The 22,145-nt window shown below is 41.9% G+C and overlaps 1 protein-coding gene across 2 annotated transcripts in view; it reads right to left on the minus strand.

Annotated features, from left to right (window-relative positions):
- Positions 1 to 26: 26 nt before the first annotated feature.
- The window catches only part of LOC118100130 (adenosine kinase), a 101,281-nt gene continuing 79,162 nt past the window's right edge, over positions 27 to 22,145 (minus strand). For both annotated transcript variants that reach the window (XM_035144883.2, XM_035144885.2), the window contains exons 8-11: positions 12,182 to 12,217; positions 8,445 to 8,559; positions 1,439 to 1,525; positions 27 to 1,115 (exon numbers count right to left, since the gene is read on the minus strand). In XM_035144883.2, the coding sequence (XP_035000774.1) occupies positions 991 to 1,115; positions 1,439 to 1,525; positions 8,445 to 8,559; positions 12,182 to 12,217 (363 nt within the window). In that variant the 3' untranslated portion in view covers positions 27 to 990. The remainder of the gene's footprint in view (positions 1,116 to 1,438; positions 1,526 to 8,444; positions 8,560 to 12,181; positions 12,218 to 22,145) is intronic.

A 22,145-nucleotide genomic window follows, 5' to 3' on the forward strand; every position in this document is an offset into this window, starting at 1 on the left:
TTTGGAAAAGGCGTTTCTTGGGAGGATGAGTTTGATATTATTTTATTTATGTAATAACAAAGAAAATCCAATTCTGTCCAGTTTTGTCCTCTTACAAATGGATATTGTGGATATTACTTGTGGATATTGGAAAGCATGAGGTTCATGATTTCTGCAGCATTACCACTGAATATCAAAGGAAAATGTACCATTAAGTATGCCACAAGTATTTAGTACCACAACATGCGCCCCCTGCAGGCTTGAAAATGGCTCTTAGCAGTTTGCAGCTTGCTGAAAAATGAAGAATGGCACTTATAGTTTACAATACTTAATAAACTATTTCCACCTCATAGCACAGAGGCTTAAAAAATAATTAGAAATGTATCGGTGAAGCTTTAATAATTAGGGAACATATTGAGTGTAAGCGTGGGCAAGTTTCAATGGGTGTTTAATGATTGTAACTCCTACACGAAGGAGCAGGAAACCGACTTTTCAGAGCCACACATCCGTGGAAACTTTTTTAACCTCCTATGCTGAATAATGTACTTCTCCACCACTGATCAAATCTTCAGTATTATCCAAACTGTCGCTGCTTTGCAAATAATGTTAATACACTACGCCCAGCAAGGCTTCAGCTTCAATGAGGAAGTGATACTGGGGCGTATTTCGCTCGGCTGTGTAGAAACTATGAGTTTCGAACATAGAAAATATATGGATCAATGGTGGAGAAGTTGATTATGCTGCAGGAGTAAAGTTTCCACCTTTTCAGGCCAACAGGCATTGAGATTTTAATACTTTCAGTGGAATGCTCCTTTAAATATGACAATATTATCCCAACATTTGATATTAACACAGTGTCTGACTTAGAACATGTGAGCTGCTTATTCGAGCTTGACAAAATAACCAACCTGAGGCACATAGTCCCATGCAGTCAGTAAATAGAATACTCCACATGAAGCAAACATATCCGGATATCTTATGGAAACGACAAATGAGCAGAGCTCGGCTGCATCAGTGAAAGCCGGGCTTCTCTGGGAAAGTGCACCCGACCCGTCTGATGATGACGTTGGCGGCGTAGTGTCCGGCCCGGATGCACTCCTCCAACGCGTGCTCCTGGACCAACGCCGAGAGGAATCCTGGGTAGACAGAAGAGCAGAGGCCAACATGTAAGCGTCCATCACTTCTGAAATAGTTTGGGAAGCAGCGAGTAGTAATAAGAGCCAGGGTCTAATGGATTCAGGAACAAGGGAACGACGCCGTTTCATCCTCAACAGGATGCGAATGATGACTGTTTTATGTGCTGCTATGATCGGCTCGTACAGAGTGAAAACAGCAGGCTGAATGTCACACTCATATAATCTGGACACATTACTACATTACAGAGTTGGCCTGTATCAAAGGTTAATTGGGAATGTACATAGGATCCAAGCTGTGTGGAGAATCATTATCAAAGCCATACCTCCCACGAAGGCGTCTCCTGCACCGTTAGTGTCCACAATATCGTTCTGGTCGATGTCCAAAACGGGGAACATGGTCACCTTCTCACCTGTGGTCAGGACATAGGGAGGCTGTTAGTTTCAACACTACTTTCTAATTAATTGTTTTACCCCCCCCAAGTTTGACTAATTACTAATTTGAGTTTGACTTGATTTTATACATCAAGGCTTTGTAATAATCACAGACATTTTGTCACTTTATTCCAGCACTTCAGCAAACAATAGTTCTTTTGGCTAATTAATGTGTTAAATGGAAGATTATGACTCACACAACAAGGGTAAAATATGGAGGTGGTGTTGAGTAAGAGTTCAGGAGCTCATCAAGGAAAATAAATATAAATTACAGTCAACAAAGCTAAATATTTGCTGGGAACGCGACTATGGATCGCAATACATTTTGGTACAAATTGTCCCCTTCACAATAATAAATTTAATAACTGCTATTTAGCAAATGTTATCATGTAGCAACTCCTACATGAACAAGAGGCTAAGCTAAGATAACCAATAGCAAGCGTGTACCTTCATTACATGTGGTTAGCATGCTGGAGTTAACATTAAGCTAAAAAATGCTGCATATTATATATCCACACAGACTAGCTAGCATAGCATCGATGCAAAAGCTTGTAGTTTTATGGTTATTATTTAATAAATTGGGAATCAAGCAGATGAGAGGTTATCTGAGCTCAAAGTGACGTCTTTGAATTGTTTAATTAGTTGGACTTGTGGTATATTTCATTTTCAAACAGGAATATGTCAAATTTAAGCATTTGAGAAGCTACAATCCATGAATGTTTGGCTTGTGTTTGACTGGAAATTAAAATTATTTCTGATGGACAAATGAATTGTTCAAGTATTGTTTCGGCACAAATGACTGCATGTAAATCAGACTTAAAACCCTTATGGGGCATAAATAAACCAATGCAACATGCTGTAGCTGCTTTGAACAAATGTGCCACAAGTAACAGATGATCAAACAATAATCATCAACATCTCGAAAGCTTTTAGGTGAGCACTCTGAAAAATTAAAAACAATGCAAGAGCAGTTACTGTGAATCATTCCAGTTCAAAACGGAATCCATCAAATGAGGGTTTCTTATTATCTCCAGTGGATTATACTGCTTCAATTATCAGTAGCATATGCACTTCAAAGAGATTTCCAGTTGTAAGGAGGGGGGGGGAGAAACAGAAAATCTACCAGATGACAAAGTCTAGAGGTGTAGAGTGACATTAAATCAGCAACTTATGTCAGAACAATCTAAACCACACACGCGAGCTTCAAACAATCCCAGGCTCTGGTGCCGACGTGAACCTTCAAAAAGGTGCAGGAGACAAAAGACTGACATGTGGATAAAAGGAACACAGGGAGGCTGACAGAGCTCTTAATGGTGAAAAAGGTTGGGAGTTTAAGGGGAACATGAGGCGGGGGAGCAAAAAAGTTGTCTAATGAGGCTCCCCGCTAATCTAACAATGGCTCACAGAATATCTGAGCTGCAGACACCTTATCAATTTTTGAATACATTTCTGTCCTTGGCTCACAGGGCAAAAGATACACAACCTGCAGCTGAGCATGTGGTCGACACCTGATGTCAAGGAAATTACCGCAACACGCCGACTGTGAGACAAACCACATCCACTTGTGTTAAATGACATCACACAGAGTCAAATGGGAATTTATTACAGGTCAGGTACCGGAGATGCACAGGATAACGAGGTGGATTGTGTTTTCATAAAGACACATTTTCTCTTTATAAGGAAAGCAGCTGACTGTCACTTTGATAATAAATTACAATAAGACAAGAATCCTTTTAGGATCAGCTAATTAGTAGCATAACGACTTTGCTTAATTAATGCCACAGATGAAGCTTGAGAATCCTCCTCCCTCTTGAAATGATTAACCGCACATGAGCAATGTGCTAATAATAAATTCCTTTTTGTCAGTTGTTCCGTAGTTAAGAAACGCGAGTCATTAGATGTGGTTGCACTTTGCGGCTGTAAAACCAGATGATTTAAATGACCGAAGCTGCTGCACTTGTTCAGCACAGATTCAAATAAATTCAGCAAATAAATCAAACTGAACTAATCAGTAAATGTGTAAATATGTTTAAAAGTAGTGAAAACAAATTCCAGCGGGGGGCCCGTCAGGTCTTATTAGTAAGATAGTTTGCAACCTCGTCAACTGTATTGTATGTCCACCCCCTTGTTGGTTTTTACAGACGTGCATGGTTTCCAGAGGATGTATCATCTAGCATCATCATAAGGTTAAAAAAAACAGAAAAACATTCTAATTAGCTAACTGGCTAATTTCCACTACTGTGCTAATATGCTAAACTTTGATGATGGACATATTTAATAATAAACCTGAACATCAACATGCTAGCATTGCCATGGTTAGCATGTTAGCGTGCTGACATTAGCATTTAGCAAAAATAAATGCTAACTTCTAAAACTCAAAGGCTGATTTTATTCAATTTTATGTAGCACAAAAAAATTCTGCAAAAACTGTTACACACATCTTACACCCCCGATTACGGTCACAGTTTTAATTCATATAAAGCTGTTCATTTTGGCTCAAATCACAAAAAGCTCTTTTATCTATGTCGGCTCGCAGCTTGATATGTTGGTGTTTCATGAATATGAGAGCAGAGATGTTTTTAAAAATCCTTTGCGTTGTTTGTAAAACACGTAGATGTGAACATATTGTTTGCATTTGAACTTTACATTCCTGACGGATCACTTCACTGTGGGCTCCATGACGCTGGTTATGGCACACACAGTTTCTCTTGTTTCTAGAAACATGGCACAATAGACAACCCACATCCCTCTTGCTTCTATTATCGCATTTAAAGTTTGTTCTCCGCTGCTGGGGAAAAGTTCTCATAGCCTCGGTGATGCAAATTATTAAATTTGACTGACATGTTAACTCAAGTTACAGCCCAACTGTTCTCCAGCCATCTGTAACAAAGATCTCATTGGTGAAAATCCGCCATGGAAAATGGCAAAAAAGGAAGAAAAAAAAAAAACCCTCCTGCCAAAAACACTGACTGTTGTTACTGGCTTGTGGAACGTCTGAAAACATCACTTTGCTGAACTTGTCTCACATTTCATTCTAATGAGATTATTTTCAATCAATAAAACATGGGTTGCTTGAATTTGGTGAAATAAGTGATGCGGTGGTGAATATGTGGGATGTGTGTGTGTGTGTGGCTGGGCTTTGACAGGTAACCTGCAACAAAAGGAGAAATAACACTGAAAATAGTTCCTTGTAGTAAAAGCTATAATTGTGTGCTTTTGTTAATTCACTCCTCATAATTCCCTCATTAAAACTCTTGAACTGTGGTGATTAAACTTACAGAATTCTTTCAACAGGCATCTCTTTGAAATGAGTATCAATTAAGTGCTTTATTATTGACTTCTCTTTTTAACAATGCCAATTCACAGCCCAGCGCTGACTGAGAAAAATGCTCTTTTTTTACTAAAAGCAAGTGTACATGCAGATAAGATGACCTCGGCTCCACTGGAGAACGAGCATGGGGAGCGTTGTTTTGAGTCTTAAATTATTAGAAGCTTTGCTTGGAGGTTTTCCAGCGTGCGATATTGTTGCCTTGACAGAAAACAGGTGGATCAAATAGTTGGCAGGTCATAAAAATTAACTTTGATCTTGTCTCACTTTATCATCTACACACATGTGAAACAATTAAATACGTCGTTTCAAATCCAGAGTTGCCAAGTGGCTCTAATACAAGAGACATGTTTTCTGCTGAAAGGCACGAGTTGAAGAACTCAACAGAGTTTAAGTTGAAAGTCTTTTTGTGAGAAACTTGCCTGAGAGTACTTCTTCTGCTGGAACTCTTCCTTTTGCGCTTCAGCCAAACTCTGAGCCTCGGAGAGGAAAACGTTACCGCTGTCTTGGCATACGCAACAGGTTAGGAGCGAGTTGACATTCAATCTGTTTCCCTATCATAACCAGCAATCTTTGTTCACGATCGAGTTAGAGAAAAAAAATTACATATGCCTGTAATTACTGTAACCACAGGCAAAAGATCATCGCCAACCAACATCCTCGCAGAGACATGAAAGAAAACACTTCAGCGTGAGTTGCCAAGAAAAAAAAAAAGTCTTTCTCATAGCACGGGCTGTTAATTGACTTTGTCTATTACGAGGTGCAGAACATAAACATCCTGCTTTTTAAAGACACTATTAAATATTCTTCAAGTAGAGTTTAAAATAATTCCGCAACGTCTAATCTAACTTTGGCGGGAATGACAAATGACCCACCTTATAGAAAGTAAAAGCCATTTTGTCTTGTAGGCAGTATTCACTACTTCATTTTATTAACACGTATAGATCAGGGCCGTTTTTTCCACAGTTGAAATCTGCCTGCCTTGTCCCTTTGAGAGCCCTAAAACTCGCCGAGAAGCCGAGTCAGGCTTTATCAAGTCCTTATCAGCGATTAGAGCGGTAACCCCCGCTGAATGATCGTTCATTAGATTCCCTCACCGTTAAGGTTCAGGGCACAATGATCTTAATTACTGCTTTAATGGGTGTATAAGCAAAAGCCCGGCGTAGTTCAGCAGTGTCAGTGGCAGCTAAATAAAGGGCCATTTCCCCCCTGCTCCCAGCTCTTAAAAAGGCCCATTTGAAGCAGTGCTGCGATGAAAGCTTTCAAACGAAGGGCAGCAGGATAAAAAAGAAGAACAATAACAAATTGACATCTCTTTTTGGAGAATTATACCACAGGGGAAGGCGTCCTCCCATCCTTAATCACTATAAAATGGTTTAACATGACACGCAGAGGCTGGCAAATGATCAAATCCTGACAGGAGGACAAATTGCAAACAAAATGAGAGATCAAGTTTATTAGAGCGCCGCCTCTGGGAAATGAAAATCTTTAATTCTCTTTTTACATTGACATTTATTTGGCTGGCATGAACGCCGATGTTCGCACACATACACGCACACACGGATTCCGCCACACCTACTACTGTAACTGCTCCACTGTAATGATAGCTCAGTCAATGACATTTATCATGTTTGCCTTTGTAGATGACATCTGAAACACATTGTCTTTCATCCCACCTGCATTCATCATGCATTTTATATAAAGTTCAGCGTGGCACACGGCTCAGTCTTCATGCAGGAGCAATGAGAGCAGCAGGCGAGAATTATCCATCACCTCCGGCACGATGGATGGATTCCTGTTCGGTTTTAACTGTTGGGCTCCTGCTTAAAGATTTCTTTTCAAAGTCCTATGAAGGGAGATTTACTTCCACTTTCATAATGAAACTTCAAATGAGCATGTCCGATTAAAACAAATGCTACATACATCATTTAACGACTTTCACATGGATCTCACGTGACGGTATTATCACATCAAACTGCAATTCCACATAATGCTGTTGTTTGATTGAGTGGTTCTGAGAAAGTCAGCCTTAGTTTGACAAGCTTGAAGAGTTTTGTTTGATGTTGTGCATAAAGAGCTGCACACACACGCAGCATATGATGTGCATTAGAACAACTAAACTTATTCTTGTCTATTGGAAGCCAACGCACAGACATTCATTACGCTCATGATGAGTGTTGCTGCATAAAGATAAAGAAGAAATGAAGTTAATATTTTTTTTTCTTCCAGAAATCCAGTATATCATGACTACTTGTGTAAGTACAGTGTGTCCACTGAGTGCTGTGTGCAGCGGTGCGATGCTACACGAGACGGCCTGTGTGTGTTGCTCTTAAAAGTGGAACACAGCCGCCTCAATTGAACATTGCTTAGATTTTCTAATAAGTAATTCTGTCGTTGATCTGGACTTTAAAGAGTGAAAAAGTTTCAACCAATTAAACCGAGCTCTTTCTCAGCTGAATTCTGCAGAGTCGTGTAATAACTCAGGTCATCATTACAAGTATCCCCATCACACCATGTTATTTTATCCACTGTTAATACTGAATACTCCCAAAAAGTGGGAGTATTCATTCACATCACTCCCACTTTATCCTTCATTACACCGAGCTCTTCTCTTCAGAGTCCCGGCCAAAACGGCAGCACAGCTTACAGATGATAAAATAATCACAATAGAGAATACAGAAATGACACAATTACTAATTGACTGTTGTACAGTGTCATCACTGACACACTGCACACAGCTTGAGCTCATAAATACAGCCGCCAGCAGGATGAAACTGAAGCCACTGGACACACGTGAGGACCTGCGCCCTGCAGTGCCGACAGCCCTGCTGTAGCTGTGCCTCTGCAGTTCCCAGCGATGACTGATATGTTGGAGTCTTTACCTGAGGCCATCTCTCCCCGCGCACAACTAGTCTGAACTGCAAGGGCAACGAGGAGAGACACCCTGTGGCTCCAAACAAAGGCAAACGCTCCCATCACAAACCATCATCTCTGCCCACAAGGCTCAAAACTGCAACCTCCGCTCGGTTTCGATGACACTCGGCCCTTTAATGTCCCACCAACAAATCTGCCTGGTATCAGAGGAAATTGGGCTGATTTGAAGAGGGATGTTGTCACCCCTCCCCAAGGTCACTGTGCCAGCATTTTGCAGAAAGAAAAAGGGGCAGGATGTAAGAGCTGAAGCATTAAAAATTGCTGAGGACTGGCCTGGAGTCTGTCCAAGACAAAGTTAGAAGTACTTCACAAATCAATGCCTGCTCTCTGCATCCCCCACACTTCTTTTATGTTCTGAAATGACAGAATGTACTGCAAGCATTCTTTTTTTTATTTTTTTTTAACATCTGGTGTCAATATTGGAGGTTAACTTCAAAGAAATTACTGATAGCGTTCAGCTCTCTTCAGTCAGCGATCGGGCATCTATTTAAAGCTGCGTTCTGCAGTATGGAGATATAAGAGCTTTAACTGAAGGGCGTCCAGAAGGGGGACATATTTGGGATGGCTTCAAGTCGTACTTAAGTGAAAATATATTTAGATAAATCAACAAACGTAGGAAACAAAAATTGGCCTACCAACAGTCGCGACAGTGTCGTCCTTGCCCTGAGTGAAGACCACCACTCGCTGCCTCTTCCCATTGGCCTTGGGGAGGTTTTGGGTCTTCTTGGCGATCTCTGCAATGTCATCTGTCTGCAAAAAAACAGGGTGAGTATGTGAAGTCGGACGAATGCATCATGTCTGAGGAGTTTAATGAAAGATCACAAGTGTGGCCGAGAGGGGTCAGATTTTTCCAATCCCGGCAGACGGATCAAGCGATAATGAAACCAGATGTGTTATGAAACCGTTTTTGAGGAGAGATCAATAGAAGCGCTCGATGATGCTTCCACGCAGTAACAGGCGGACTGCGAAAAATATTAGAATGTCATATTGCCTAAGTGAGATGAAAACAAGCGTGCGGAGATGGGCTGTTGTCAGATAAACCTACTTCGGCGAGCTGGGGGGATATGTGGTGCGTGTACTGTATCATTCTCTTCCTGAAACAGGCCATTTCTCCTCAGCATCTGCACAGAGTGGATATTCTCGCCTGGAGACGACAGAACTCTCCGGAGTGCTTCCCTTTGATCATGAGAGGGATAAAAAAACCCACACCTGTCAGGGCTACTTTATTATTAACTCATCATGATGTACTATGAGCAGGTGGAATGTCTTTATCGCCATCTCGCAGTGGGGTGGACTCTGCCTTTCTGTACTACAGCACACTGAGGAGCTAGCATTAAGGGGTCGAGCATCTGTATCAAAGCTAACGCTCAAGCGCCTTCAGGGTGAGCAAATACTGTGGCTATGGGAGTAATCAGAGAGATATGCACCGGGCCCGCACCACCAGCCACACTGGCTCACTCAAACCAATGAGCTTTTACACCTCTAAATGCTTCCCAAACGTCCTTTAATCAGCCCTGAGAGGTCCGGGGAGACCCTGGGCCAAGGAAAAATGGGTGTAACACTCTAAGTAAGTGCTAATGGTGAGGTTAATACAGAGGCTGTTAGCAAGCGACAGCGAAAGAAAAAAATAAAAAGGCAATTTGTCACTGTGACTGGATGTAACCACAAGCACTCCTCCAGACACTGAGTACAAAACCACACAAGGCTTCGGCACATTGTCACCCTTTGGTTTTATGTTCGCTGACATAAAAAAAGCCGCTCGGCGAAGGTTTAGGAGCTAAAAGGTTCTGAGGGCCAGAGGTGGTGGTGGCTTTTGAGCAGCTACACACACAATCACACACAGGCAAACCCCTTCCCTTCTTCTTTCCAGGCAGAAATAACTACCTGACGACCTCCTATTAGGCAAAACAAAGCCGAAAAAATTACGTACAGTGCGAGTGCAAAACAAATGAATTGACAAATGATATGGTCAATTCGGTTTACTGCTGACAAATGGCAATATTTATGATTGCGAGGCGACTGATCAGACATAAATCAACAAACCGTGAAATGTGAAAGCTTTACAAGGGTGTTAAATTGTGTTTCTGTGTTGAAGCCGGTGAGAAACTGATTGTCTCCACTGCAGGCTGCTTGAGAAAACAGTGCCAGGGAGAGATTCAATTAGAGCTGCGACGCAGATAGTTTCTTTGAGCATTTAAAGGAAACAGATCACAATCAGCTGAGTGTGTTCAGATCTGCTGATTGCTGTTTTGGAGGGGACGAGCTTTTCATCTCACGTTTACACTGAAGTCGTGCTCCTGTCATTTTTGTTGGTCATCCATAATGTGATGATAACAGTGTTTAGAATACGTTCAAAGTGCATCATGCAGTGTTTCTGCGGTTGGATATTGACAAGCGGCGCGCGACTATATCAATATCCAATCATAATACCCCTCCAAGGGGCCACACTGACCAATTAACAGGACTGTTACTGAATTTAAATGATACTCACTGGTATTGAAAGAGTCAAACTGCACCAGGCTACAGAGGCACTTAGGTTTCTGACTGCAAATGTAATAAAATCTAAATATACCCTTTCTGCACTAAAACTAGATGCATTTTTGTTTATTGACTTGTAATAAAATCACATTATTGATGATAAGATTAAACCGTGTCATCAAGTTACAAAATTATACGTAAAAAAAGAGTCATTCTCTATTGTACAAATGTGGACTTGTGTGTTTAATGTAAGGTAAAGAAAAGGAATATGATCGAGCAAAATATGCCTGTACTGTAAATTTTCAGGAGCCTTCAGCCATGTCTCGCATGCCATTTGCTCAGTTGTCATGGAGATGGACATAATTCTATTCACGTGATAGCAGGTTGTTGGATGTGTCGAATGTCACAAGATCATCCTTTAACACTCTCTGTGACAACGGAGCAAGTTTCCTCTGCTGATGAAAGCCATGGGAAACACTGAGAGCTCCAGAAATTGAATGAAGCTGATGACGAGCTGATGATCTTTGATGCTATGTGGTGTATATCAGGTTTGGAAAAATAATCCTTATTTCACTCACATCCTCCAGAACTATTCTATATGCATATTACAAATTTCCTCTCACAACGTTTCTGTCATTTGCTGTTTCAGACTAGAGGGTCCTGCATAGTGCATACATGGTGATATTTTCCAATCCTTGTCGGTGTACAAGTGAAATATGTGGGTCAGCTCGTAGGATGCAAGCGAAATCAGAAAGTGAGAAGACGAAACAAAAAAAAAGACGAAAAAAAACACCAGAGACGACTGTGAAGAAAACCTCTTTGAACTGCAGCCGTCTAGAAATGCAGAAAGTACAGTGCAGCACACTGATGTTATCTGAGAAATCACATTCATCCGATGCAATTTTACAGAGTGTTCTGGCAAATCAGGTTGACATGGAAAATGTCAAAGAATTGTAAGTAGTAGGAGAGTGTCTACACTGGCCTTTGTGTATTTCTTTTTTCTCCATGTGAGCCCCCCCCCTTCTCACTGCCCCCCCCACCCCCCTCATCCTGCCCTCATCCCTTCTCCGCTCTTAAACCTGTCACTGCCGTCGAGATCGCATTTTCATTCCAGTCACGTTGATCACACCGTTAGTGATTCTGGATGACAATTATTCACACGGAGCAGAGCCACATTCAAGGCGAGCTCTACCTTTGAAAGAGAGGAGGCACTTAAAATACCTGAGCCCGTTTCGAAAAACCAACACACACACGCACACACACACACCGGCTATTTGTGTTTTTGATTTCACATTCAAATAGCAGTGAGAGGAATATGCAAAACACACGCAAAAAATAGACTAAAAGGGAACATTCATTTTACACTTAAGAGGCAGCGCCACGTTAAAACACATAGTGTACATTCTGTGGGGTAACAAGCACTGTAATTTTCATTTCCACAATTTAAAAACCACAGGTGGCTGTAGTTGGGTTATTAAAAGACGACGGCGTGGTTCAGTGTGGTGTAACGCTACGGCAGTGAAGGGAGGACATACAGTATCATCCCTGAGTGAAATGAAGATAATGAGGAGGCTTTTTAACCAGGCAACCTGATGAGCCCCGAGCCTGCAGAGAGAAAGGCTTGAAACCATGCCCAACTTCTCAGCTTCCCAAGAGGCTTTTCAAAATTCAATAAATAACATCTGTAGGCGATGTTGGGTGCAGACCTAGCAGAGTGCGTCATAACAGAGAGCTGGCTGAACAAAGAAACCATGACGACTGCCAGGTTTCCATAGCAACTGCTGCAAGGCCTGGAGAGTATAATAGCACATCAATCACTGTCCAAAAAGAACTTCATTATCAGCAAAAATAAACCTTTAGGATCTGTTTAGTGTGCAATTGCTGGTCAACTCACCTCAAAGCCCAGCTCTTTGGCAAACGTGGCCGCCTCCTAGAAAAGATAAAAAAACACACACACACACACACACAAATGAGCAGTTAATTACAGAGTCACAAACGGAGCAGAATGTCACACTCCAGACGTGAAGGTAGAGCCATCTCTCCTCACGTGTCACTTGACAATAAGAAACCCGAGTTACTGTTGCGCCGCCAACTCTTGATTTAATAGGCAGGCAGCCCACCCATTTAATCTACTGCCCCACTTCATCTCGTTTTACCACCGCAGCATTAGATAACACCGCGTCAGCCTCCGGCCACGAAACCACCATTGAAACCGTGAACATGTGCAGGAATGTGGGAATCCCCATAACTGCCGGCATTCAGCACCTACTCTATGATGCTTTAGTCTCCCAACAGGTGTAAAGTTTTTCCTTCTTTACTACAAATAATGAACCATGACATTTTTTGCTGCACAGGCTGGAGATTTGAATTTTCTCAAGCATTTCAGGCAGCCACTGGTTTACATGTATCGCCTTATGGCAAACTACTGAACCTGAACTGGAGTTGACCAATCCAAATTCATGTTGTATAGTTTGGGGAGTTTTTCGCCATTGACTCTTTAAACTAGGTGCAAGCTGCTGCACTTGGTTATCAGTCATCACAGGGTCAGGACCCCCCCCAGGAAGTCACAGATAGATCTGTGGGGTCACCACATAATTAACGGGACGAGAAACACTTTTCAAATCCATCTACATTTCCATGCATCAATAATTGAACAAAACATCATGCAGACTTGACAAGAGTCAACTGTAATGACAGAAATGGAAACCAATGGGTGCCTGGTAGAAAAACTATAGAGAATGCATTTGTAAATTTGAATCTATCCATATCCCAGCTGACAATGGGCGAGAGGCGGTCACTGGACAGGTGAGGTGCCTCATCTAGTTTGGAAATCAATAAAAAAAAAACATTGATTGACTGGAAAAACATAAAAAAATTATATTGCATACATTTAAATCTACTTGAGAATTTTTAGCATGTTTCAACTGATTTTTATCTCATGCAGAAATGAATAAAAAAAAACACTGACTAAAGAGTTATTGTCTGCGATGTTATGCTCGCCAGCATAGTTTGAAATGTGGTCAGCTGTGATGTCCAAGTATCTGATTTACTGTAAAGAGTCCAAAACACACACAGCCACTGGTGTGATCCTTTACCCGATGACAGAAGCTGTTGCTTGTCAGCTCAGAACGATGCCACATATCACAACAGACAACCTCCTGCACTAAATTCACTTTTGACCCCAGACGGGGCAATGAGTTGATGCTATGATTCTAAATAATCCAATTATCTGCAGAGGGGGGCCCGGTGTTTGCGTGACCTTGGGGAGAGGTTGACAACCTGGTCCTCAAACAGAAGGGGAGGAGATGACATGGAACAATAAGGTTACTGGTCCCTGGAGGGAAGCCTCACCGCTCTCTGGCTTGGATCAACATCACAGCGCCAGCAATATGTCAATTCATCACCCCCTATCTCTCTCCTTCAACACAGGCAGGGTCTGAGAGGCTAGTCAATTAGCCTCTGTAGTCAAGAAGCAGTTGTATAATGAGTAAAGGTGAGTCGCCTTTTCTTTTCTCCTCCCTCCGCCTCTTCAATCTATCGAGGGCTGAGGTCTCCCATTTGTTTTCATTTATTTACAACCACTTATTGACTTTTCTCCCCAGGAACGTTCCGTCACAGAGCGAGCACGAGGCATCTCGCAGGGGGGGGGGGACACGAGCAGCACGGAGAACGTCTTGTCAAAACAATGATATTTCATCTCAAAACATTTAAAAAGAGACACGTGAATGAAAGCTGGAATAACCACGGCGCTGTCGAGTGTCTCTCTCTCTAGTTAGCGGCTATAATATTTGTGAGAAAAGCTTTTCAAGAGAGAGTGGGTGTTAGAAGAAAAGATAATTGAAGCGGAGTCTATGAGCCACATGTGTACAGTGTAATCCCTTTTGGGAAATTATTAATTTCTATGAGCTGTTACGAATGCCAACATCAAAAATATTTGGTAGCATAAACTCAGCTAAAACTAATGTATTGGTGTGATAAATGCTGCATGGCTGTAAATATGCAATTACTGGGGCTACACAAGCGGGCCAATAAAAGTGGAATGAATGGCAATAAACGTCACTATTCCTTAAGGGGCTTACGGCATTAATATTCAAATATCTTATGTTTCCGGCTGTGTATGTTCCACATTTTGACGCGTGCCGGTTTGGTATGTTGTGGTGTGACGGTTTTCAAATGACGGCCCATGTGCTCCTACAGCTGTCGCAACAATGACGAGTGCTTCGAGTGACATCTGGGCAAAATCCTCTCGTGCTAAAAAAAAAAACAAAAAAACGCTTCTCGTTTGTTCCGAGATCGCAGTGATTGCACGCTCGACTCTGATGAGCCACTCGGAGTGCGATTCTCAAAAGGAGTGAGAGGACTGTTGCAGATTTCGGGGGCCAGTAAGTTCTCCACCTCCTCCTCCTTTTCCTCCTCCTCGGGCAAACAAGGTAAAAGATAACAAGGTGGGCTGAGTGCATGAGCCCTCTGCAGCCATAGTTAGTATAAAGCTATCAGAATGTGTGAGATGTTACTGCTGTCAGAGGCTTAAACAGTCAAAGGGATATTTTTAGAGAGCTTAAGCTAATAATCCAGAGCCCAGTCGGGAGGAGGAGGGGGGGGTGAGTCTACAATTTTTTTTTTTGCCAAGCAAAATGAAAGCGGAAATACACACTTCATGCAAAGGGCAGTTTTCAAAGCTTCACACTCTGTTTTTCCTCGACGCTGTAAGTGACAGGAGACGAGCAGGCCTGGTTTACAGACACTCTGCCACAGTGTGAGGTTACTCTGTGTGAACTTATTCATGCTGGATGGACTCTGATGGACTAATACCTTCTCATATACAGAGGAGCAAAGTATTCAGGGTTGTGGAGGAAAAGGCCCCTACCCACATTTTCTCATGAATTATGTAAGGTGACTTGTGGTTGGGGCACTTCTGAGGCTTGGGTAGAAACAAAACGGATCCAGTTAAATCTTCAGTACAGACTATTACCTCTTTTACACCAACAGTTTGTTTTTCCATTGCCACGAGGAGGTTCGTCTTTTCTGTTATTTTTTCCTGGCTGAGTCATGTTTCACGTCACAGACACGCCGGAAACTGAGAAGCTCTCTCACCTCACTGTCTTGCATTAAAGGTTCGCACAAAAAAATAAACTGCTCTTTCACGTTGTTCCCAAGATGATAAAAAACAATAATTACACAAACGCTCGACGTGTGTCATGACGCTGCGCTGAAATAAGTGCAGCATCAGAGGTTTGCGGGGTGTCATGTTTCCATTACTGCCAATCACTCCCGAGTCAAATTCCCTGATTGTACCCAGACAAAAGACAGATGTTGGTGGGTGCTAGTGGTTTATAACCAGTGGAAATGAGGCTCATGAGAAACTGTGTTGAAGTGAAATGATAACGCGCCAAAAGGCACAAGATTAGGAAGGAATGAACTCAACCACAACTCTGAAAAAGCCTAAAATTAGGTGGATGGTTGTGCTAATGGTAGCAGAAGATATAAATTAAACTAACTACACAAAAACCGACACTTTGACTCACTTCCCTTTCAGATAATGGGTCAATTTTTATGATTCTACGATTCTGATTGGCCACTTGGGAGCCCAGTGAACAGGCTAATGAGCTAATTATCAAAAGAAATTCATATGGTGCACTTTTTTTTTTAGCAATGAGCACAAGTTAGACTCAAGTTTCTACACACAAAATGCAAGTCCAATGTTCAAGGGATAGTTCACCCGAAAATAAAAATTCCCTGCTAAGAGGATATCAGAGGACATTTAGACTAAAAACATTGAATAAATGATGCCGTTTCAAGTTGAATTTGAATGTTGGGGCTTATGGACACTTGGATGACACCACAGGAAAAGAATGGGGGAGATTTTTTTATGTTTGAAGAAGTGTTCACAAGTTACTTCAATTGTACTTGATTTGGCTGCAACGCTGTTTACCCCTGAAACCCCCAAAGTGTTTTGTGGATTCGAACCCTTGACCCACGCCTCCATCGCCATGAAAATTCACTCATCTACTCGCCACTATAGTGGCGAGTAGATGAGTGAATTTTCATTTTTGGGTGAACTATCCCTTTAACTCTCTTTTAGCTCTGTTTTTGGTCTCTACCATCTCCTGAGAAAATACTGTACCTGGCTTACAAGCCGTTCAAATATGCAACTTCCAGACTCAATGGGTCCGTCCACTTTGCTACCACATCTCATAAGAGGCATTATTGAGAGAAGTTATCGGCTCTGAAGATTAAATATTACCTGTAACAAACCGAAGGAGAAGAATAATTTACTTTTTTTTCTCTTCTTCTCTGTGTAAGAAGTTGTTGAGCATATGTCAGGAGTGAGTTGAAGAAGAAAAAAAAATCCAATTTCAGTGTTTCCCAAAGAATCTAAATCAAAGAGCAAACCTCAGTGCTAAGGTTAATAAAAGTTGATAAGCTGAAAAGCGTAACTCCCCCAGGCCATTCAGAAAATGGGCATTTGCTTGACCGTGTTAGCCGAAGCTGATGCCGAGGCAGAAATTGAATTGTATTGTAAGGTACATTGTGTGAGTGTGTGTCTTGGGGAGGGGGTGATAGGACAGTATATCCCTGATAAGTTATTTACAACACTACCCCGGTTCTCTTCCTTCTTTCAGAGTATTTCAATAAGAGCTCATTTCAAAGACATCTGCGTTTTCAGCCTAGAATAGTTTTAGAGGAGGACCGACTTCCGCTGTTGGAGAAAATGTGTCTTTAGTCATTGAACTGTGCAAACCAGGGGAGAACAAATTATTAGATGTGGACGGATCAGTTGGAAATGACAAATCACTTACTGTAGGAACCTTTTAAGCTAAACGGAGCGGAGAACTGGCTCGTGACATCTCAAGCAATTCTGCCAATTATCACTACTTATGGACATATAGAACAATGGCATATGACATCCTCACTGTTCCCTGCACGTGTGCGTATGACATCACTGAGGCGAGTCAGACAGCTTTTCATAAATGCCCAGTAAAAACAACATCTGGCATTCAACTCAAGCGTTTCCAGCCAGATTACAGCGGCGAACATTACACAGAGGTGGGTGGGAGGGATGGAGAATGAATATCTAATGGAGGCGATGGCGTCAGTGGGGATTTGTCAGTGCCCTTGACTTGGCCTCGGGGGTCACACACACGCGACTCTTCCTGGATGTCCCGACATCGGCCCCCAGCACGAGTCCAGGCCCTGCAGAACGGGAAGCTGCCACCGCGACGATATGAGGGCCGATAGCTACCGCGGGTGATTATCAATACGATGGTGATGGTGATAGCGCCGCGCTCATGCTGGGTGAAGGGAAGGCAGCCGCCTGCTACAGTGCAGGACAGATTAGGGGGGAATAAATCACCTGTACCGAGCCCTCCTAAAGCTCCCGGGAGAGTGTAGCAATCCTGCTCAAGCATGACATGCCACAAACATGAGGGTAAACACACACACGCAGGAATAACACACTCCAGAGAGGCAGCAGTCGCTTATATTGCCTCTGGGAATTTACTCAACAACAACTGATGGCATTTCACTTCGGTTTTTACCGAGCCATTAAGTGCCATGTTTCATGTCTACCCAGTTATTTTTCTTACATTAGGGCTTGATCGCACAGTTTTAATGTGCACGTACGTTTTTTATTTTGCACTTTTGTGTTCCTGACAGATTTACATCAGCCACGCACAGACAGTGAGGCTGGATTCCTCGCTAGTGCTTCCTCCAACTCCCAAATACATTTCCTCAAAATTTGTTGTCCTATCAACGTTCCTCTAATGTCTTGAAGCTGAGTTGTAAACAAAACACTTATAAAAAAACACCTGCTAGCAATTGTGTGTGTGCTCGTTTTAAATTACTCCATTATTTCCACCTCTCCTCTACACAACTCTGTCCACTGTCTGCCAGATGGTGCATTGTTCCGAGATGGAGTTTTAGTATTAATTTTAAACTTCTGTCACATCTCTACTCGCCTCAGGCTATGTTCATTATATAATGCATCGCTGTAAAACTGCACATCTGTCACATCTGCTTAGAGAGAGGGAAGTGACTGATGACTTTACTACAGAGTATCTGCCGACTGCTGTTTAATTAAATTACTTGTTGTCAATTGTTTCGTTTACACTACATTAAATATATTAGCGGAATGGATCTGCATTAAGAAAACACAGTCTGAATGTGTTCTTATAATATTGAGTTTTGAGCGTTATTGTGTTTTGTGTCACAGTGGATTCTGCAGGGAGGGTTGTGCCACAGCCTCTCTTCATCTTCAGCATAAACAAAAAATATTTCAGTTCATTTGTAGTTTTTTTCGACTGACAGCGACACTTTGGAGATTTGGGCTCACCTGCAAAACGCCACTGAAGTAGATGGAAAATGATGCTGTCACTGCTTTAGTTAAAACTGCTGCCTGCTGTTCATTTGGTATTCTGCTGTTAAGTTGTTCTGAGCGCTGCAGCTGTTGTGCTTTAAGGGACACGGCGATGGAGCACATGAAAAGCTGGAGTTTGGAACAGATTGGAAATCAGGCTCGGCACAGTCTGAATCGTCCTTGATTCAGATTCTGTCAATCAATTCTGGACAGAGATCGTGAATTAATGGCATTAAGTTGAGCGACTGATTACTTTTAGGTCTTATCTAATTGCTATTATACAGCAATACAGGTTGTGCAAACTCCTCTGCGTTAGTGGTGTTAAATTATGCCATTTCATCGCTGTAGATACCTGCAAAACAAAAAATGGCTTCTGAATAAGTGCAACAAAAAAAAAAAACCGAAGGAAGGGAAAATAAATATTTTGGTTTGACGTTTCCCTTTAAATCCATTTTGATGAGATTCGTCCAAACTTGAAAGCAAGTGCAGGGTTGACCTGAGCTTTCATGTCGCCAATTTCAGCAGTGCCCTTTCCTGCCAATCCATTACACACCTCCAGCAACAGCCTCTGCTCTCATCTAACTCCGTCTGCCAACAAGGGCAGGAGAGAGGGCTCTGTGCAAGCCCACGGGGACGGCAGCAGCACCTACAGCACGGGTCCAAAGGTTAAACAATCGGAAACATGTGCAGTACATAAATATCTGGGCTGATAGCAATCTCAGCGAGGCAACGCAGGGTTTGCATAAAAGGGCTTAGAACACAGGATGTAACCTCAGATAGAGCAGGAGGGAGCAGGCAGGCGTTCAGCCGCTCTGGTGGGGCTAATAGAAGCCGGAGCAGCGGCAGTAGCAGCTTTGTACTGGAGGGGGGGGGGAGTCGGTTATCAGACTGATGGCCTTATCAGCACTAAGAGCCTCTATCACACATCTCTCACCTCTGGGCTCTAACAAGGGGTCAGCGAGCAGCGTCAGACAACCAGAGACTGGAAATCTCTCAAGGAACCACACTGGATGAAAGAAACTCGGTGGATTAAGCAACTTTTAACTTGTAACTCATAACTCTCATTCCACTCAGCTTAACGGATTTTAGAAATTCAAGATTGATTTGTGTCATAAAATGGTTTATTTCCATCTTATATCATAATGATTTGCTCTAGACAGATTTAACGTACAATCACAACAATAACAAAAGACCTAGTTTGTTGACGTCGTGAAGCAGCGTGGAATCATGGGAGTTGTCGTCTTCAACACCAGTGCAGATGAAAAGATTTACCCGACGTAACTCAGGCACGAATCGTGTTATAATATGTTAAGTCGTTTTTAGACATTTTAATGATGAATCCTTACAGATTATATCTTTAACCTCTCTAGGATAGTTTGCCATATTCGTGACTGTGAAAACTTACCTGAATAATTGACTTGAGGAAATATGACCTGCTAACACAACTGAGTCACATTGTTCTCAAGTGAAGTTTTACTTTTGCTTCAGTAAGTTTTACTTGATTGTCTGGGTTGTCTTGTTTGGTCAAAGTACTTCCACAGTTAGAAGATGTTTCTCTTTGTCATGCATATGAAAGCAGCTGAACTGAAATCTTGATTCCAGCTCTCTGGGGAACATTGTCAGGGTCAATAAATTAAAGTATTTTAAATTTGAAGTGACAGAAATAATGTGTTTGATTTAATCAGTAGATTAGGGTGCTGTTGAGTTTCAGTTGTCCAAACGCCCTCAAGTCAAGTCTGCTGCCGACGGCCTTGAAAAGATATTCTCTTTAAGACGTTATTTTCTGCTAAATTTATAACAATACCAATTCTTTCACACGAGAGTCTTCCAGTATGTTTTTATCGAGGATGTGTTTGTATTTTGCATGTGCTCTTCTCTCTGGTTTTAAGTGGGAAGAAAGAGGTGATGTCGGGTTATTTTCCACACATGCAAGAAATGGAACAAACCAAAAAATCCAACAACAAACTGAGCTCTTTGATTGTTGCAAATGAATCAAATCTGATCAACACACGCCCACACAGACTCAGATATCTTTTGAGTTCTAACTGTTCATTTGTAGCGAACGGATTCTGTTCTAACTTTAAGTTTGATTGTTAATTTACTCACAAATATTTAAAGGAGACAAATGGTTCTTTTTCAGATTTTCTTTCCTCTAGTGTTGTATATTGTTTTTTTTTGTGAATGTGAAAGTTCTGCAAAGTTAAAAAGCCACAAGTAAAAAAAACAAACAAGGAGCTTTGTCACTGGTCAGCAGGCCAATCAGAGCAGACTGGACTTTGTTGGGAGGGGGTCCGTAAAGTGACAGGAGCTAAAATCAAATGTTGACTGAAAAGAGGAGCTACAGCAAATGAGGAAAGGCAAAATTGTATAACCCATATTAAGATTATTGAGATCAATACATCTCCTTTAACATAATAGAGAAAATACAGTATGTGAAGCACAGCCGTCGGTTGTTGATAATGGATTTTACTATTCTGCAGTGTTGCTGTTACGTTTGTTTAATCAAATATGGCTTTTCTCTTTCTGTTTTGAATGAATACATGCATGCATAATTCAAAGTATGCAGCCGTTTTTATTCTGTGTGCTTTGCTTCAAAACATATGACCCCGTGAATAGTGATGATGATTGTGACCCTTCATTTACATTTCACTCTGGATTTGTCGAAGAGTCGGGCTGTAAACACTTTTGGCAAAGGGTTGAACCCACCTTCCTCGCAGCTCGTTGCAGCTTAATTTCCAGTAAATTCAACAGGCATTCGGTTGCAAACAAAGGTCAAGAACGCAAACCAGCTTCCTCACCCCCCCTCCCCTTCCCTGCTCCGAGCTGCTGAGAACAGTGACCATGCCCTCCTGTGTATAATAACCATATGAGCATTTGGCCCGCTCTATTTACCTCCTAATGAGAAACAAAGATCTGCTCTGGAGGGACTCGCATGCTTCAGACAATGAAAAAAAAAGCCAGGGAAGAAAAAAAAAAAAGCTCTCGGAATAATTCAAACCATTTGTGTCCACAGGGGACATGAGAGCTTTGTCTGAATAAATTGTGCATACAAAAATTGAGATGATGTCCAACGTGTTATCTGTTGATGTGGCATGAGATGGCCATTTAGCAGATGAAAAGCAGCACGGAAGGCAGCAGGCCCTTCAACGAGGAGACTAAATGCAGACAGCTAATGTAATGGATGTCGCTGGGAGGGTAAAATAACCACATGGCACCTCTGGAAGGAAGCGCCCGGCGTGATGCGATTACAAAAAAGAAACTTACAGTAAATTAGAAGAATAAATATTGCATTCAGTTCAAGTGGGAGCAACAGGCAGATAACCAGCATTTCTAAAATAAGGCCATACGTCAATATCAATATATCAATGGAATGAGGGAAATTAATTTGGTATTACATGAGGGTATATTAAGTTTATTGATTGTGTCTTTTTAATTTCTTCTCCAGATTTTTTTTACCGTGAGGAGAATGAGGGGATCCTCCAACTGATACTGTAAAACATGA

Source organism: Hippoglossus stenolepis, chromosome 21 (genome assembly GCF_022539355.2).
Source record: "Hippoglossus stenolepis isolate QCI-W04-F060 chromosome 21, HSTE1.2, whole genome shotgun sequence".
NCBI lineage: Eukaryota > Metazoa > Chordata > Actinopteri > Pleuronectiformes > Pleuronectidae > Hippoglossus > Hippoglossus stenolepis.